Genomic DNA, 19916 nt, shown 5'->3' on the forward strand with positions numbered 1-19916 from the left:
TTTTTGGGGTTTCTTTATAACATTTTAGGGTCTTTAGCTTACAGTGTAAAGCCCTTTGGGATGATTGTTGTTGTGATTCAATTAAATGGTAAGGATGAAGTCTTGGTAGCATTTTCATTGTACTTTTTCAGATCCATCCAGCTGATGGGTAATGTGAAGACTTTTACTCTACATAATGTGTTTATACTTCCACTGTTCTTATTAGTGGCCTCTTTTTAGCCCCTGTCAGGCTGGATTGTGATAATAATATAATCTCATATATCAGATCTAATCACAGGAGCTTTAATGTCTGCAATCAGTCAGACTTCACTGATGCAATCCCTTTAGGCTGGACTGTAACAGGGTCACATGGCTCATAATAAAGCTTGTGGGTGCTGGTGCTCAACTGGAGTATCTCTAACACTCATGTATACTGCAGTTATAGAATAGATATCGTTAGGGGAGTTTCAGTGGTGATAAATCTGTAGACTCTTATTCTGAGTGTAAAGATGGATGTGAGTAACTGCTTGTTTGAGGTTTCTTTCACTTTAATTCAACCTTTGCATCAGCGGTAGAAATGTGCATTAACTCCAAACTCTACTTAAGATGCTGTTGCGAAGAGAGTTTGCCTTTATGTTTTTAATAAGTGAATATAAATTTTTTTTTTTTCAGGGAAGAATAGGGTTCAAATTGCCCAGAACCTATTCCATTATTGAGATGATATTGCAGCATATCTAGCTACAGATTAGAATGTGTAAAGGGAGTGAATGGGCCCAAGTCATTATTTATGGTTGACTAACAGATTGACAGACTTTTCATTTGGCACATCCAATCTACAGCGCTCTGATGCAACGGAGGAGTAAGAGTAGCGAGCAGTGCTGGTCTTAGATTGTACTTTCAACAGAATACCTGAGCTTTAAATGGTGGAAACAGAAAGTGGTGAGAAGGTGATGCAGTCTTTTTCATCTCTGTCCCTGGATGTTGTGGACTGTGTGCAATTTAAGTTCTGAAACTTCAGTTGGGCTTAAACAGATAACACCCAGTCACATTCAGAGAAACCCAAGTGCCTGCTGAAACCTGCTGTTCACTGTTTGAAACTGAATACTGAAAGCTCTTTGAATGGTCTCATTTAATTATTTTCATATTATTATAGCCAAAGGCATTCTGTGATTGGTTTAATGTGTGTGGTTGTTGGCAGGATTAAAACAAATTGAAAGGTTATGAACAGAATATTATTATAGTTTTTTTTTTAAATTGTAGTATTGGAGAAATGTGAAATTTTGCATCATATCTTAGAGGGAAGAAAAAGAATGCAATAAGAAATAAATGTCTGAAATTGTCTTGCTGCTAAAACATTAGAATCCAAGTATCTAGGGACTGATGCATAGCCTTTGCAGAGGTATGCAGTCTCAGGCACCTGTTGTTGTCTTTAGAAGTTCAAGTCAAACTGAAACTCGAGTGTATTTATAAAGCACATTTAAAAACGGCTGACATTGACTAAAGTGCTGTACAAAGGCTAGAATGGTTAAAAAACATAAGAAATAAGTCAAATACATGTTAGTAGGTAAACACATACAGTCGTGGCACACAAGATATCAGTGAGCGAATCAAACAGACTCAAATGCCAATAAATAAAAACAAGGTGCAAACACAGAGAGTGCACCTGTCCTCAAAGTTTAAATCCAGAGTGGGGAACAGTGAGAAGCACTTGATAAGCTGATGTAAATCAGATCTATTTTCAAAAAAAATTCAAAATTAGGGGTAGTGTTATCCCTGTATTTTACACCACATTTTTTAAAATGAAAAGTTCTCAGGAAGCTCTTTTTTGTAACTGTAAATATTACATTACAGGTTCTTAAGCTAATCTGTGGCCACTACAGATTACGTAGAGGTGTTGTGGGATTTCCACGTGAAGCGATTTGTTGTGACAGGTAAGTGACAGCTCTGACTGTCACTTTGGTAGTTTAGCTTAGCTTGCATAGCTTGCTATGGAAGCAGAGTGAGGTTGAGCACCCAGAATAAAATAAAATGCAACAAGATGCTTCTGCAGCAGTCTTTCCTGCTCCAAGTAAGATTCCACTTTAAGTCTGTTTATGCCATATTTAACTGTTTTATACACAGTGGCTGCTGTTTTTGGAGCCAGCACAGTCACTGTGGGAAAATAAAAATCAGTTTCTCTCTTCATTTTTTCATTTCTTATTTATTATATATTGTTGGATATATTTTAACATATTATCATAAAAAATGAGAAATTGTAGGTAGCAAGTATGCATGCAATTTTTCAGTGCTGTCTGCCAAGGTCACAGAGATCAAGAAATTCTAACATGACTTCTTGTCCAAATGCTTTTTTTTTATACAACTCAAAAATTGTACTTTATCTGCTTTATTCCAGGAGGATGAGTTCACTGGATTTGGGATGACAACAGTTCGTCCACAAAAGGCTTCTGCTGCTGTTTCTCATTCGTCACTCAGCCAAGAAAAGTCTCCTCATGTTTTGGATCAATCACAAGAAGCAAAGCCTCTTATTGGAAAAATTATACCCAAGACCTCAAAGCCAGGTCTGATTGGAAAAATTGTACCAAGAGTTCCTAAAGAAGACTTGGATGGTAAAGAGAGCGAAGAAAAAGAGAAGGAAATACCAAAGCATGTAATCAAACTACAGGGAAAGCAGGTAGCTCTCACTGCAAAAGCCAAACATGCAGACAAGCAGGCCTCAGGTACACAGAGTGGTACAAAATCACCTGATATTTTCAGAAAAGCAGGAGAAACGGCACATTCAGGCGTGTTAAATCAAGCAGCTGCTACCTCAGCTGGTGGCACCAAGCAAGGCAAGTCAGCAAATGCTGTGACGGCAGCAGTTAAAGGCACAGAAAGAGCTCGAAGGAGGATCAAAGAAGAAGGCGAGGTGTCAGAGGACTCGGATAGGGACCAGTCCCTGACGCGGAGGTCTGTGAAACGCGTCAAGGGTTTTGAAATTGGGCAGCCTCGACGCACATCTCATCTGATGCCTTTGCCGTTTGCATCTTTTCAGAAACGACAAAAGAAGAGGTTTGCTAAAGGTATGGGTGCCTCTCCTGAGGCTGGAGCTGAGGCTGGCGCCCAGAGCGGGGTCGAGGCGGCGATGCCCCTTGAGTGTGAGGCTGCAGATGTTGTTGAAAAAAGAGCACACAGAAGACATCAGCGCAAATCTGTGTTTGGCTACAGGAGGAAGACAAAAAGTCTTCCACTCATTAAGGGGCCAAAACTCGGTCGTCCTCGTACTAGGCGTGTTTTTTATACCTACGAGCCAGAACCCATTCCAGCCACAGACACACAGGATGGCAACGAGCTGCTGATCCAAGATCAGAATGTTACTCCATCGGAGAATAAGGCAAAGCCATTTTCAGAGGAACTAGGCCAGAGCTCCAGTAACTCCTGCACTCCATTAACGAGTGGACGGTCTTCCCGAGTGATTAAAGCTCCAAAGAGATTCTTGGATGAGGAAATGATTCCTTTTCCGAAGGGCCCTCTGTCAACATGGCTGAAAAGTCAACAGAAAGAGGATGGAAAACCAAGTGCATCCATTCTCGAGGCAGGTTATGAAGGCAAATCGCTACAGTCGGACAGTGACTCTAGATCTCTTTTTGACAGCCCGTCAGGCATGTCAAGAATCTCAAAGCCCGGCCCAGGCACGAGCCACCTGGAGTTCTACAAGAACCTCAAGAAACTGACGTTAAAACTGGCAGAGAAAAAGAAAGGACCATCTGACATTCATGGAGATTATGCACAAGATGGTGACAGTTTGACCTCTCATGTCAGGAAAAGACGGAGGTCCAAACTCATGATGGAGGAGTTGGACTCACCTGGTGTTGTGAGGAAGCTAGCTGTGGTGGTCAACACTGATGTGGAAACGCCCTCGCAAGTGCCGTCAGAAGATGGAGATAAAGGAAACAAGAGTAAGGATAAGTTGTATAATTTATGAAAAACTTGTGGTGTATAATATTTAAAACGTTAGTGTTTATTTATCAGTGCAATTTGGATTATATTCCATAAAGATAAAAATAAATGTGATTGTTCCACTGTATAGTTGTATTCTTCAGTGAAGAGGTGTTTGCTTGTAAATCCTCTAATTGGAGTCAACTTTTTATCCTGTTTCAAATGGGGTTTGGCGCAGTCGAAGCACCAAAAGTAACAGCGGACGGTTGCGAGGGGCCAGAAGTCAGTGGGCCCAGCCATCGACTAGGTCTCAGTGGAGCCAATAAGAGGATGCTCCACCTGCTGAAAAAAGCCAAAGTCCAGCTCATCAAGATTGATCAACAGAAGCAGCTGAAGTTGTCACAGGTAAGAAATTCTCTCTGTTTCTTTTAATGAGCCCCTCGTATGGTCTTTTTATGTTGCCCCTCATTTCATGTCTATGCTGCCTGCAGTTACTGTGATTCAACTGTTCAGGGTAACTGAGTCCTCCTATTCTATATATTGGTGAGAGAATAACCATCATCTCCTCAGTATAAAGAAGAATAATCATAGCATCAATATAAAGACTCAAGAATGTCAGAAAAGTCCTGAAGAGAGAGTGGACGCAGGGAAAATACAGAGAATTAGAAAAAACTTGAGGTGTGAATATGTTTGGGGGAAAGTACCAGCATTTTATTTGTTTCTGTTGTGGCATGTAAAACACCAGGATACGGCCACAAGATAATTAACATATAAAGATAAGCGCTAGCAACAACATCGACAAGTTACACTTAGGTTGTGCAGCAGAGGTCTAAATCAGTCGTCTGATGCCTGTTGGAGCACATTTTTCCTCTGGTTTTGCTTTTGCTTTGTTTTTTGTTTTAATGGTGACAGCAAAGAGGTTGTAGATGCACTACCCCCACCTTGTATCAGAGTTTTGCTTTATATCCTACCAGGAGAAGGTAAAAAAACAATACCTATACAGGATTTTCCCAGAAGCTGACAGCAGGCGTTGTGCATGTTTGCGTGATTGTGCCAAACAGTCTCGCTTAACAGAATTCCATGTATTTTACTGATTTAGCTTTATGAATGAATTAAATTTGACTTAAAATAGTTCTGCTGTTTGTTTCATTTTGTTTGTTTGCTTGCTTTGCTAGTCCAAAACCTCTTTGGTAGGTGCTAATTTATTTGTATACAGTGACAAACGTGATATATACAAAACATATATAACTTAACCATCTTTTATTACTGACATGTTTGGTTTTTCAAGGCTGTAATTCTCTGATTATTTGTTTGTTATCTAGTCAAATTGAATATATTATTTGCATTGTTCAGATAAAGCACATTAAACAGATGTCAGTTGTAGAAAAACCTCTGGAAAATTTTAATGGGCACTTTTTACATTGTTTCTGTATTTATTGTATTATGAAAACAATTCCCTGAAACAATCAACGTGAAAAATGAGAAGTAAAAACTCAAGAAGTGTTCTCACCTAATTTTACATGTTTGCAGCACAGTTCGGGACCTGTTCAGTAGACCGTCCTGATTACTGACCAATAGCAATAAAACTGATATGACATCTGCCAGAAGCTTAGGGCTTTTCAGTTGTGATGCTTGTGATTTAGCCATTTATTTGAGAAGCTAATGACGTAGTATCTTTTAAATGAGACCTTGATTTTCCTGTTTGTTTGAACAGTTGGGCTCTAGAGAAACACGAATGCCAGTGAGTGGAAGGAGGAGGAGGAGGAGAGTTGGCCTGCCTCCCAAAGATGTTGCTCGTCAGGTAATAAATGTGCATTTCTTTCTTCTTCTTTTCTGTTAATCGCCAATACTGGTATCATTTTTCATTAACTAAATATTACCTGAGTTCACTGAATTTGTATGTCTCTGTATGCAGGAGCAGCCTCTTGGTGGTCCGAGGATCAAACACGTGTGCCGGGCAGCAGCTGTGGCTTTGGGGCAGCCTCGTGCCATGGTGCCAGATGACATTCCCAGACTCAGCGCTCTGCCACTTCACGAGAGAGAGGGCATCACCTTTTCTCCCGCAGCTGAAGGTACAGTCCACCTCCATGTGTAGTTTTTAAGAATGGAGTTGTTAACGTTCCTTTAAAGATATCTCTGCACTGTGTATGTGCAGCAATTTTTATTTAAGGCTTGAAAAGAATGAGGGACTGACACTTCAGATATTATTCAGTGTTTTTTAGTCCTATCCCTGTTAATGTATAAGAGACACAGTTTATATTTTAAGTGTCAAAACCATAGACTGTGTAAAAGCTGGACATGGCTACCATGAATGTCACTCACTGGTTTGAGGTGAGCCTTTTTTTAGGTGTTCTGTAACTGGATATAATGATCAAAGGGAGTACCTGACTTTGAAACCACAGACTTACTAGTGAGCTTATCCTGGATAACCCTTTTTTTTTCGTAACGCTTACAATAACCAACATTTAAAAAGTGGGCTTAGCAATGTATTTTTTCCCCCCATTATTATGAAAGGAAATGAATGACTGAGCCAATAAAGTTGTAGCCACAAAGAATGCCCCCTGGTGGCTGTTATTAAAAAAATACAGGCTTAAGGCACTTCCCCATTGGCTTACTTTTTTCTGAGCTGGAAGCTCTGTTTGGTTTTTCTGCTGTCTATGGTCAAAACAAATGCAAACTAAACTTACTTTGCATGAAAAAAGGTGCATGTCCTTTCCTTGAGAGATGCACAGCAATATATATATGAGTAAATACATGCCTTTGGTTTTTTACGGGCATGAGAAGAATAAACTGAAGCTGCTGATGTGCTTGATCAGAGTCTCTCAGTCTTTTCGGATGGTTGAAATGACAGAAACTAATAATAAACAAATATTAAAAGTAGAGTTTCCTTAAGAATATCCACAGGTCATGAAAGAATAAGCTTTGAAATCAATTTCCAAAAAGCCATAGGAGGTATTAAGTCTCAAAGGCTTAAGTATTGACTGAATTCAAATGCATTTTATGGTATCTGCTGTGTTTTGTAGCAGTTATTTCAGTTCAAATGTTTTTGAATGTGCTCACTGTTAGGAGGACTGTTGCCACAGTCCTATTCAGTCCTTTTTATGGAGTTTCAGACAACTCCGTCACTCCTGCAGCAAACACTGCCACTACTGTGGCAGTGTTTGGGAGGAGGCAAGTGGCTCATGTTATTATTTTAGCATCCACTTACTCAGGTTAATTTAGTGGATTTTGGATGATATTGGCCCAGTATTAGCACAATGTGGATAAACTGGTGTCTGCACATCTGTCAGCTAATGCAAAAAAGGGGGAGTACAACACATTAAAGTAGGGTGATTCCACAGATAAGTTTTGAAACTTTGTCACCTTGTTGTTGTTGTTGTGCCACCAGTGAGCTGTTGTGATATCCCATCATATTTTATGGTTATGAAACATAACAAGAAAAAAATAGAGAAAGAAATTTGAGGTACTTGAATCATGAATTTCTATTAAAGGTTATATGAAAATGTTGGATTTTATATCCTTCTTACGTTTTTTTGCATCACAGTACCTATAGGGTTACACCACCAGCTACTGCTTATGTATAGTTGGTGTTACTACAACCATGCAGTAGTCAGGATTAGTATTTAATTCACAAACTGACTGTAGTAATATAGATTGACTCTACTGTATGTAACCCTGCTTTAAGGTTGGGTAGGGTAATTAGTGTTGTCTGCACGGATTTGGCAAAAGGTGCTCTGCTATTTTATTAAAAATGAAATTCTAATAATGAAATGAACTAAAATATTCGGATCCAATCTGACTAGCAAAGCTTCTGCACTTCTAAACAAAAAACCTAAATAAAAAAACAATTATGAAGCATAATTTTGATACATTTTGGCAAAAATTAACATGTAAGGCAAAAAAGTAAAACATGCTTTTTTTTCTTAGCTCAATGTAGTTGTAACTAAAATATTTTCCAGCAAAAATATCTCTTGTCACACACAGATTAGCCACCGCTGTTGGAAAGCTATACCCAACACTGGTCAAGTGAGCATCACTCAGTATGAGGTGAGGAAGTACTGTTTGACAAACGGACTCACTGAACACTACATCTAGACCAAAAAGTGATCCTTTCACAAGCTTCTTCATGCATTATTTATTTAAAATTTCAATAAGTTCGCACGTCTAAGTAATTTTTCCTTTTTTTTTTTTTTTCCAAATGTGTGCAGTAGCATTGAAATAATACAACTGTGGGATTCAAGAGGATGCCTGTAAGTTTGAAACGGGTTACCGTACATAAGGGAGTTCCCACCCATAAAGGATTTTGTCTCCAGTTTTCATCCAGTCACCTCATTTTTATTGTAGAGCATCTTTAGATTTCCACCTCTCCAGACAAAAGGGAAGAAAGGTCTGTACTCTGTTTGGCTCCAAGTAATAATTAAATTCTTAAAAAATGTAATCCTCAGGAAGTTTGTTAAAGAGACAAAAGACCAGCACTAATCGATAAAAATCAGTGTAACCTGTTGACTAACATGTTAGCAGGTCTACAAAAAAACCAATCGCCACCAGATATGGGCTGCAACAATTCATTGAGTAATTCGAATGTTTCGATTATTTAAAAAAGAAAAAAAATCATTGACACACGTTGTTTGCTTCAACGTTTTGTTCAACACGTGGCTCTGTAGCGTGCCGATGTGTCAAAAAGATTGACAACACAACAGCAGCAGTGATGATGAGGCTGGAGCCAGAGTCTGTTTACACACCGAGGAGAGCAAAGAAGTGAAGCCGGTACAGAGATGGTGAGCTCAGGTTACATGAAAGAAAACCTGTTTCTAGTGTCCAAACAACATCACTGTTCCTGTGATCACCATTAAAACATTTACTGGGAAAAATCCACCGGTGTTTGTTTAACACAGAGAAAAATCTGCAGTAAGGCGACATCAAAATATGCAGATGAACAGTTTTATTTTTCACAAGCCAGTAAAAATGTACATGGGCCAGTAAAAGTCTGAGTAGCCAGTGGCTGACCTGTGGGCTGTTGTTTGTTTGACTTTGATCTCTGACCTTGGGATTATAAATATTTATTTTTGGTTTAAGACAGTGTTTTCTTTGGGAAAAAAAATCAGTTTTAATATGGCACATAGATGCACTCAAAAGCTTTAATTGTTGTTGTTTTGTTTGTTTGGTTTTTTGTTTGTTTTTTACAGCTGTTGTATGCAGTTAAACTTTAAAATGCTGTAATTTCTAAAATGAACAAGAATGAGCAGCTCTGAAAAACCTGGATTTTGTTCTCTATTGAATATTTATAATTGCTCATTAATAAGAGAAAATTATTTTTATCCAATTAATCAATGGAGTCATCGATAGATTACTTGATTACTAAAACAACTGATAGCTGTCGCCCTACATGTGATTGCAAAAACAACAGAAGATGAGGGCTTCTCCATTAATGCAGTGGGTCTCATTCACTAATATGTACACTGAAATATGTCCAAAATTACTGTTTGACTTACAAAACATTCTCAACAATTCCCACAGCGGGCTCACTACGCCCTCATTTCTCCAAATAACAAAACCTGTTTCCCTCGAGGTGACAAAGAGAAAGAAGTGAAGCCTCTCTTGCAAAAACCCAGACGATGGTCCAGGTTTCTTGTAAGAGAGAGAGAAGCATGCACAGCTGGATGTGGTGTGAAAGAAAGTCTGATTGAAGAAATTGAAATAAGTTTCTGAAGAGGAAGCCAGATGAGTTCAGAAGTCCTCTGGGAGCTGCAATGGCTAAAATAAACAAAGGATGATAATAATAATAAATACAGTTTTTTAATATAATTTCCTCTGAATAAAATACAATGTCACGCAAAGTTGATTGGAAGAAAACCCAAAACTAAATTAAATACTCCATTTAAAAAATAAGTAAATAGGTCAGGAAGCACCAGCCCATCTCATGGTAGGATAATGACAAGAAATTAGATATCAATTGGTGACATCCAGCAAGTGACTAATTTCTTAAAAGCAGGGATGCAATTGTCCAGTGGACTATTACCAAAGCAATATCCAAGGGATTCATTACAGAAAGATATACAAGACAGAATCCTGTACAAGATTTATATAACTTTAAAAAAAGAAAAAAAAAGAAAAATGTTTGGATGTAACAGAAAAGGCGAATCCATGGAGGAAAAAAATCAAGTTATATGTAAGTATGTTTAAAACATGATTCACGATTTAGCATTCCTGCAAAAGAATCAGTCATCATTAGGGATGGGTATTGATAAGCCTTTAACGATTCAGATTCCATTTTCGATTCTGTTTAACGATTCGATTCCTTATCGATTCTCTTATCGATTCTTTTTTTTTAAAAAGGAGAACACTAAAGTCGATTAGCTTAGAACTGTGTTTTATATCTTCTCTTTGAACAAGATAGAAATTTAGGAGTAACATGGCCTTACAAACCCAACAGTGAGATCTTAAGAGATCCACAGCCTACGGCTCTTCAATGGGGTGTCACAGGGTCCCCAGGAAAAAAAATGTATATGTAAAATAATAAAATAAATATTCTCCTGTAGCAATAACAAAGTTTAACATAAATTATTCTGTAGCAATTACACAAGAATATCCAGTAATGTCCCTGCCTACAATTAAACACATTCACTTACCAAAGTGAAATCGGGGGCATCTGCTGTGGCAAATGGGTGCAAGCCTTTGACCACAAACTTAGACACTGCTCGGTGACATTCGTCTATCCTGGCCTGAAAGGAGACGCTACCGGTAGACTGCAGCGAGAACTGCCAGCATCTGAGCCAGCCAGACTCTGTCTCTCTCATCATGGTTATCTAAATGCAACGCACAGTAATAGCAGGTTTTGTAATAAGGTAAATCGCGCTAACATAATGTGCAATGCTAATTGATTAGTTACCTGCAGTATTAACGGGAGAGGACGTGGAAACGCTACCGCTGCTGCTGGGTTGAGCTTCGCTAGTCCGGAGCGGATCAAAAACACGACATTCGTTGAACGCAATCGCGTGTTTTTTGAGCAAATGCTTTTGCATGTTCGTAGTGTTTCCTCCCTTTGATGAAATCTCTACTTTGCAAGTATTGCACGTTGCCCTGTTGTCATCCTTTCTCATAAAGTGTAACCAAACTTTTGAGCGTTTGTGCCGCTCAGGCGCCGTGTTTCCTACTGGGTAAAAGACGCTACTCAACGTGATGACGTCATTCGGGGCGACTGGAATCGATAAGGGAATCGTTTATAAAAGTGGCAAACGATTCCAAGGAATTGAAACAGTGGGAACCGGTTCTCAACAAGAACCGGTTTTCGATACCCATCCCTAGTCATCATAGGAATCAGAAATGGTGACATGGTACAAAATATGGAGCGAAATGGTGTGCAGACCTTGTTTTTCCCTTGTTTGCAACACTTTTTGGGGGGGGTTAGGAATTAGAAAAGTTTGCCTTGATGTGCACACACTTGGTCTATCAACTCTTCAGACAGTCGTTAAAGGAGAGTAGCTGTACAAGTGCAAACCAAACAACAGTCCATTAAGTATAGAGTGGAAGACGTTAGATCTGCAGGCTGAATAGTGAGATATGGTGTCCAAAGATGTCACCCCCAGCACATCGCATGCACATAATGGTGACGCAAATGTGTCCTATGGCTCTTTTACCCGGCCTCTCTGTCTCTCGCCTTCAGATGTGGCAGATGATGACGATGACATCACTGATCAGGGCAGGACCCAGTGGGTTGTCTCTCAGGAAAGCATCCAGCGCAGGAGGAGAGGGAGGGGCAAGGGCCACAGGTTCAGGAAAAGGAAGATGCTGAGTCAATATACTCGTGGAGGAGTGCGTTCGAGGCGCTGTGGACGCTGCAAAGGCTGCTTGGTGGAAGAGGACTGTGCCAAATGCATCAACTGCCTGGATAAGCCCAAGTTCGGGGGGCCAAACACCAAGAGGCAGTGCTGCATGTGAGTGAAGCCCATCACAGATTTGCATTATTGTGCTTTACATGAAAATCATGACCTTTTTCATATACAGATAAGCCCTTAATGAAGTTTTACTGAATGCTTAAAAGGCATTTGAATTATTTGCCAACACTCACATTAAAGGAGCTGGCTATATAAATGTATATATAAAATATATTTTACTCAACTCTTGTATTTTCATTTATATGTATGTTCCAGCTCTGTAACCTGGAATAATGTTGCATGTCATCTTGAACAAAGCTAGATACGGCTGCTGTATAGGCCCTAATTTCATATACTCACTGAGTTTGACTGCAAGAAGATAATTTGATTTCCATTACATATTGATTTAATTTAAACTAAGCCAGCCTGAAAGCTGCATGTTCTCATCACAGACTGAATAAGTACAGCTCCAAACTATTGCTGTAAAGGCAAGTTATCCAGCTGTTTGCGGAAAATCATTCATATATTTGGTCCACAAATTAAAAATGAACCGCGCTACATGTTTTAATTGGTGCCTAAAATACTGTGTACCTTGTAGATTTAGAAATTTCTTGTACATGAAACATAAAAAAATACTTATTTCTTTTCAGTAACGCATATTAAAGAACTCAGTTAATGAAGGCAAGTTGACTCTTTGAGTTAAACACATTTATAGATGGGTACACTTGAACTTTGCCCTGGACACACACTTATGTTTTTCCATTTTTTCCCCCTTGTAGATATAAGAAGTGTGACCGGATTGAAAAAGCAAAGATGGCGCGGATTGTGAAACCATTTAAAGGTATGTTTTTATTTTTGGATATACATTTATTTTTTAGTTGAATCTAATAAGTTTGAATGACTACTCCGGTTCAAAAGCTTGTGTACATAATTAATCAAGGGGCTCCTTTTTCTCAGTCCAGGCGAAGGGGTTTTTGGGCTCCGTTACAAGCAGTGACGATACAAACTGGACTTCTGGAAAGCCGGCCGAGGGAACGTCCTCGATGGCACTTGGAGTCCGGAAGCATTCACTGCGTAACATCACACCGCGCTCTTACAGCAGTCTGCTTAAATCAGAATCTGAAGACGAGGAGGACGAGGAAGAAGGAGAGGACAGGACAGATAAATCGACAGTAAAGCCAAATGTAGCTGCTGCCAACAATCAAGGTAACTAAAGCTTTGGTTTTGGCACACAAGCCTCTGAGTGTCAAGTCTGAATTTCACTCCATTCTTTATTTAAGCAAATATTTATCCTGCATAAACGTTTCATGAACGACTCGCACAGAAAAACAGGCGCAGCATGATGTAAATCATCACAACGCCTAATATTGTTTGTCAGCAGCTAATGATTGTGAAGCAATTTTGGTGATATTTTCTCCATAATTCCAGCTGTGGCTCTGAGCCACACGGAAACACCAAAACAATTCCTGAATTAATTTCATAGCAGTTTTGATCTACATGATAACTGGAACTTATCTATTTAAAAATATAATAACGCTGAGATGTCTCAGAAATTGGCAACTTGATATTACACCACAGACTTGGTAAAAGAAAATCAAAACGCACGGCACAAAGTTGTGTAGCTTGTACTCCTTCCTCTGGCAGCATGCATGCATCAAGCAGGTTGAAAGGAGAGCAGATGCCAAATCTACTCGATTACTTTAACTCCAAGTCTCAGAGCCCCTGAAGTTGTAAGTTGATGTTTTTCCAGTTCAGATGTGTTATTTCTGATTTTCCAGCTAATTTTAAGGTAATGTTGACTGCCCTGTTGGTAACTTAGTTGAGGTAAACATGATTCGTAAAAATCATAACAGTACGCACATATGCAAGATATGTAGTGAATATACACAAACCTTTGAATATGAGCTGTTGAGTTCAAGGAGTTCATAAATAGATGGAAATAAATATGTCAGTTTACCACTAAAGCTCATCGGGGGCTCGGGTCCAAGTGCATCCTGGGCCGTTTCCCCAGTTAATTTTTAAGAATGATTTCTTTGTGCATTCTCCAATAATCTAAATATTAGAAGCACAGAATCCCTCCTTGCTCTGAGCCCTGATATTGTTTGAAACCTTTTTTGTGTCAGCAATTTTTCTTAGATTTGTGTATCTGTGTTTGTTTTTTGTTTGTTTGTTTGTTTGTTTTTTTGAGATCTTGCTTCTCAAGATGGTGGATCAGTGGCAGACGACCCAGATGCAGGGAGGCATCGCCGGCTGCCTTCCAGAGGAGCTGGCAGCAGAACCAAAGCTTACAAGGTAAAAACATGTTTCCCTAATCCGCCTCTAATAGACCACCTAATGGAGCCTGGGACAAACAGTACTGTTTGGAAAGGTTTACCTTCATACCTGTCAGTATTTCTAGACAGGTGTTTAATTTTCTTTCTTTCTTTTCTTATTTTAAATATTAATAAAGCTTATCTTATCTCAATTCATTTATTTGATTAATAAATGAATTTTCCTCTATAATTTAACTAAATATTTAACCCTCAAGTCACAATTGAAACACTTATTTCCAAGTGGTGCTTTTGTCCAGCTCTGAATTTCATTTTTCAGTTTTTCCACTGTTTCTTAGTTAAACCACGTCTGTTGGGATAAAAAATTCCTTAAAGAAGTCTTGTAGCCCCGTTGATCTTCTGTTTCTCACTTCCAGCTTTTTATAAGACCCTTTGCATGTACTCCGTCTGTTTCATAAATTATGGATCAATCAAGCTACGTTCGGGATAATCTACAGCATGCTTTTTTTTTTTTTTGGTAGCACCGTGAGTGATATTCTGTTTGAGAACAACATCATTGTCTCATTTAGCACCATTAGTGAACTTGTTATCCAAGTATGATGTTGGTATGGGGAAGGAAAGTCATGCCCCCCCTGTTATGCGTGTTTTACTCTCTGGAGTCTTAATGGTGGTGTTTTTTAAAATTAAAAAAAAAATATATATATATCTGCAGGAAGACGCTGAAGAAGATTCTTTTGTCCAAAGTCAAATATTTTCTTCAACGTAGAGGTGCTTCTTTAAAATTGGTAATAACTAATATTCAGGAGTCAGTACGGCAGTTTGTAAATAGTGACGGAAGCCTCTTTGTGTCAAGTGTTTAGTTTAACTGGGACTGCGATTGCCTTAATCAACACAGCAAATGTGTAAAAAGTCAGCATTGCCTCCTCCCACCCCTGACTTCACAGCTAAAAGGCTGTTTGCTTTGTCTTTATTCGGGCTGAGATGATTCTTGGTTATGCCGCTTGCTTCTTCTTACTAGCATTTGACATTTTCAAACTAGAGCTGTCAGTTTCGAAATTGTTCCTCTCAAATCTTGTTCTGCTGGCTTGAAAGAATGGTCTATTGTCAGTAAAAAAAAATTGTTTTTGCTTCTGCATTGCTTCAAACTTCTGCATTTTTTTGTAATCTCTCACTTCCCCCATAAAGCTGAGAACAGATATTCTTAAAGTGTAGTCCTGTCTTGTCTGCATTTGATGTTTTGCAAATTAGTAGCCTTATTTTTAGCAGATTATATGCACAGAGATGCACTGTGGGTGGGGGGTGGCACCCGGCAGCACTTGTAGACATTACAGCAGGAGTATTTGCTGTGCTATCTCTAATCTGCCAGATTATGCTGCTGTGGCTCGTTGCATGAACCATTTTTTGGTAGTGGGTTGGTTTTTGCATGTGACACAACAGGTGTATTATCTCTTTAATTTCATAGAATTCCCAAGTGTAGAGATGGAACTATGCAAATCCATAATTTATGAAATGACCTTTATTTATTCTGCATTCCATCTTACACACCTGATTTGTTAGATAAATTATTAGTTTGTGTGCATTCTATAGCAGATTAATTTAAATTTCACCAAAATATTTGTTTAGTTTTGTGTTTATGATTTTTCTAGCTCTTAAAATAGTGTGTATTAATACTCAGTTAACGCTTCTGTGTGTGTTTCTGTACCGCTATTGAATGCATACACTTTAAACGCTGCTTCCCGGCTAACCGTCTTCTAAAAGTCGCAGTGCTCCTTCCGTTTTCTGTCATTTTGGCTGTTGCCGGTTGCCGCCGCTGCATGTCACTACTATCAGTGTAACTTTGGTACATCTCTTGCTGGTTGGCTTAGGCAGTCCCCTCCTCCACAGGCACAGGAGAGCGCAGAAGAGATGGAGGCCAGAGAAACTTTCCCTGAGCCCAGACCACCCTGGACCCCAATGCGGCAGCTACAAATACACTTATACCGTCTGCCTGACTTTGTCCTGCAGTCTCCTGCTGTGTATTTGCTGCGGCAGTCGCCCCAACATGATGATGTGGATCGGTGTATTGCACAGTCGCATCCACAGTTGTCTCATCTTGCAACACAGCCTGCTTTTTCCCATTTGTCATGTCCCATTACAAACTGTCCCCCAGAAATATCCCATCCTGAAACACAGCCTGCTTCTCCACTTTCACCTCATCCCATTAGAGACTCGCCACAGAAGTCTTTGCTGTTACGTTTGCAGCGTTTGCCCCAGTCCGTGGTGCAGTCAGCCATGCATTCGAACAAATATGTGTCATCACCACCTCAGCAGCATCCACAGTCCACGCTACACTCAGCTCTGATTCAGGTTTCATCACAGCAGTGCTCTCATGGGCGTCCAGGGTCTGAGGTGGAGCACACAGAGACGCACAGAGCTAAGACAGATAAAACTCTGAGCAGAGTTGTGCCTGGCCCCCCTCAGACTGTCAGTGCAGGCGCAGAATTACAGGAGGACGCACAAGACGAGCAGGAGGAGCGACGACTGGAGCAGGCTGAAGAGGACAAGCCGGATTCTTCTGTAAAAGAGACAGTGCTGCAAAACTGTCCAACAACTGACCCACACTCTGTCCTTCGTTCCCAGAATCCTGCAGAGTGTACGTCAGTGAACACCCCGACAGGGTTAACTAACGGATTTCCCCAAAAGGGTCTGTCGCAGAACACGTACAAGATCCGTGTAGACTTCAAGGTGAGTCTCAGCAGCCTGTTTGCTTTACAACTCATTGGGGTTTGTATTTACTCTACAGTGTTACCTTTCAGCACCACCGTTATCGCTTTCTCTCAGGAGAGCTCATTCCACCTTAAGATCCCCACATAGCTGTAAAATATAACTGATCTCAGACTGAATGCCTCAGGAGGTTTTTCATAACAGCTGCTATACAACTGCTTAATGCACAATAATATGATTTTATCCACATTTATTAAGAACTTTATGATATATTAATGTTGCTTTGAGGTTTCAGATTTGTGCTGTTATCTGTGTCGAAGCTGCCGTGCCATATAATTTCCTGCAAAGGAATAATAAAGCATCCATCTATCTTCATCTGTCTGCATAAACTGCAGGTTATTAAGTTTGTGTAGCTTCAAGTAAGGTGGTTGTTACATCTGTGGGCTTTGGTCACACACTGGAAAGTCATTTTTTATAGAAAGCATCATCTTTGGGAAAATGACCTTAGTGCTGACTTCATGTATGACATCAGCAAACACATTTGTAGTTAATAGTCTGAGTTACTGATTTCAGATTTTCTTTAATTTTCATTTTGTAGGTTATGGCTCAATTTAGAACAGTGTATATGAAAAAACAGTATGAGGCATATTCAGTTTACAAAAATAAAAAAAGGTCAAATGTCAAACTAAATTTTCCTTGCCATGTTTTATATACAGTTTAGGGGTCTGAGAAAATATCTCTGAGAGAAAAAGTTCATTTTCACTATGACAAACACTCTTTTCAGTTTGCTTTCAAACAAACATCAGTATTTTCATGCTGTGTAAATGGGAGGAGAAGGCAGCGGGGAATGTTTGTTATTTCAGCATATGGATGATCAGCCATGCTCTCATTCAGTTGTTACAAACCGGCATATGTTCATAACCTTGATACAGGTTAGTGAACTAATGTAGCACCTGGAAACCTCTGGAGAAGAGGCTCTGATTGCTTTGTTTGTGCTGTTATTGGGTGTCTGTCCACTAGGAGGACTGTGCGGTCCAGAATGTGTGGCTAATGGGCGGCCTCAGCGTTCTCACGTCTGTCCCAACTACGCCTCAGCCCGTCTGTCTGCTCTGCGCCAGTAAAGGGCGACACGAGGTAAGCTGAGCTTGACTAGTTTGGCAAAGTATGCAAGTTGCTTATTTGGGTGCTCACGCAAATGGCTTGTTTTACATTTCAGTTATGTGACAAAAAACAAAATAGAAACATTTCATATGCATTCTGAATGTTGTTATTGTTATTTTTTTAACTCCTCTACCTCCCACTTCCATCAGATGATCTTCTGTCAGATCTGCTGTGAGCCTTTCCACAGTTTCTGCCTGTCACCTGAGGAGCGCCCCCTCGAGGAGAACAAGGAAAACTGGTTCTGCAGGCGCTGCAAATTCTGCCACGTGTGCGGACGTCGAAGCAAGAGCACAAAGGTGTGTATGAGGCGTAGCGAGACTTTATAATATCCCAAGAAGAAGAAGAAGAAACAAGTTTGCAAACATTATCCACGCTTCTTAACTATTTTACACACGAGATCTGAATTAAATTACATATTTATCAATTTTTGATGTACATCATAGTCGAGTATTTACCCATAATTCTTATACCTTTGTTTTTTTGTCCCTTCACAGCCTGTGCTGCAGTGCAGGAGATGCCAAACGTCATACCACCCTTCATGCTTGGGACCAACATACCCTAAACCTATGAACTCCAGCGTCCCCTGGGTAAATGCATTAACAGCTTTAAAGTAATTAGGAATATGTTCAGTTTATTTGAGGATAAATGTGACGATTTCATGACACCGTACATCACATATGTCTTTGTGCAGGTGTGTATGTCGTGCATTCGGTGTAAAAGTTGTGGCGTGACTCCTGGAAAGACCTGGGACTTGACGTGGAACCACGAGCAGGACCTCTGCCCTGACTGCACTTCACTCCACAAAAAAGGTAAGACTTCTGAGAGTTGAACTTGTATGTAAATATGCTTGAAATGGATGATGTGACTCGTCTGTGATTTCTGTTTACATTACGTCAGGTCATTTCTGCACTATCTGCCACAAGTGCTATGAAGACAGTATCCAACCATCACAGATGCTTCAGTGTTCGCAGTGCAGCCACTGGATTCATTACAGATGTGAAGGGATCTCAGGTGAGTTTCGCTCATAAAGTTTTCAGTTCAGTCAGTTTTTGTTCACTGTTTGTTGGATTTCATGTTTTCTCAGGCTGTTAAAAGTAGACCCCCACCCCCTCCACCCCTCTTATTGTTGTAATGCATCTATCAGTTACAAGGGTGAATACTCATACTTTAATAAGGCCACAATTTCAAATAATGACATCACATTACAGACAACTAATCCCTGTGAGAAGAAAGCTCTGGTTTCTGGCTCTAAAGGCTTGATTTGAGACTTTTCTAACCCAAAGAGTGGATATAGAGACAGAGAATAAACTTGGGTGGCTTCACCAAAATAAATATGAATAAATTTTAACAGTGAATTAATCAAAACTGAAAGTTTTCTAAATATATAAAGGCTGTTATGAGCTTGTTTTCTGAATGAGTGACTTATAAAACAGGACCAAACTATGGAGATAAAATGTGATTGCTGTTAACTTGCTGTGTAGAAACGAAGTTCTTCTTCTCTGTCTTTGCAGAGGAGCTTTTTGGGCTGCTCTCAAGTCAGCAAGGCAGAGTGGATTTTACATGTTCGCCCTGCAGTCAGCACCAAACCAGTCACAGCATCCTGAAGGTGGAGCTGCAGAGGAGGCTCACAGCCAGAGTGGAGGAGGTGCTCACTGACCTCCTCTCCTCCAACAGCACTCAGCACCTTATCACGTGTAAAGCGGTAAGAGCTGCCCACAAGACTCTGAGAGGATGCACCAGGAAGCCTTTTTATCCTTTAAAACGCCCCATTTTAGTATTTCTCCTTTAACGTCAAAGCCTGATTATGTTCCAGATGTGTCGCTGAAGTAGTTGTCCCTTACTGTCTTTCAGTGTCAGGAACCAAACATCACAGCATTTATCAGGGAACAGCAACCAGTCTGTGATCTACAAGCGGTGGAGAGGAGGTTTAAAGGGGGCGGATACACCTCAATAGTGAGCATATATATCCTATGCATTTACACTTAGGCTCTTTTTGTAGAACCCACACTGAATT

General features: G+C 39.9%; 1 protein-coding gene across 4 annotated transcripts in view; it reads left to right on the top strand.

Annotated features, from left to right (window-relative positions):
* Positions 1 to 19916, top strand: part of kmt2ba (lysine (K)-specific methyltransferase 2Ba) — a 35339-nt gene that overhangs the window by 2095 nt on the left and 13328 nt on the right. The window contains exons 2-17 of one of the 4 annotated variants that reach the window (XM_014413872.3): positions 2372 to 3914; positions 4133 to 4299; positions 5609 to 5695; positions 5810 to 5966; positions 11558 to 11828; positions 12548 to 12609; positions 12726 to 12974; positions 13957 to 14060; positions 15923 to 16762; positions 17762 to 17875; positions 18052 to 18198; positions 18397 to 18489; positions 18594 to 18711; positions 18800 to 18913; positions 19414 to 19604; positions 19754 to 19855. In XM_014413872.3, the coding sequence (XP_014269358.3) occupies positions 2372 to 3914; positions 4133 to 4299; positions 5609 to 5695; positions 5810 to 5966; positions 11558 to 11828; positions 12548 to 12609; positions 12726 to 12974; positions 13957 to 14060; positions 15923 to 16762; positions 17762 to 17875; positions 18052 to 18198; positions 18397 to 18489; positions 18594 to 18711; positions 18800 to 18913; positions 19414 to 19604; positions 19754 to 19855 (4359 nt within the window). Of the gene's footprint in view, positions 1 to 2371; positions 3915 to 4132; positions 4300 to 5608; positions 5696 to 5809; positions 5967 to 7876; positions 7942 to 11557; positions 11829 to 12418; positions 12450 to 12547; positions 12610 to 12725; positions 12975 to 13956; positions 14061 to 15922; positions 16763 to 17761; positions 17876 to 18051; positions 18199 to 18396; positions 18490 to 18593; positions 18712 to 18799; positions 18914 to 19413; positions 19605 to 19753; positions 19856 to 19916 lie in introns of those variants that run through there. The other 3 variants (XM_014413873.3, XM_014413874.3, XM_076879375.1) reach the window with 3 other exon arrangements.

The sequence above is a fragment of the Maylandia zebra genome, linkage group LG22 (assembly GCF_041146795.1).
Source record: "Maylandia zebra isolate NMK-2024a linkage group LG22, Mzebra_GT3a, whole genome shotgun sequence".
In the NCBI taxonomy this organism is placed as follows: domain Eukaryota; kingdom Metazoa; phylum Chordata; class Actinopteri; order Cichliformes; family Cichlidae; genus Maylandia; species Maylandia zebra.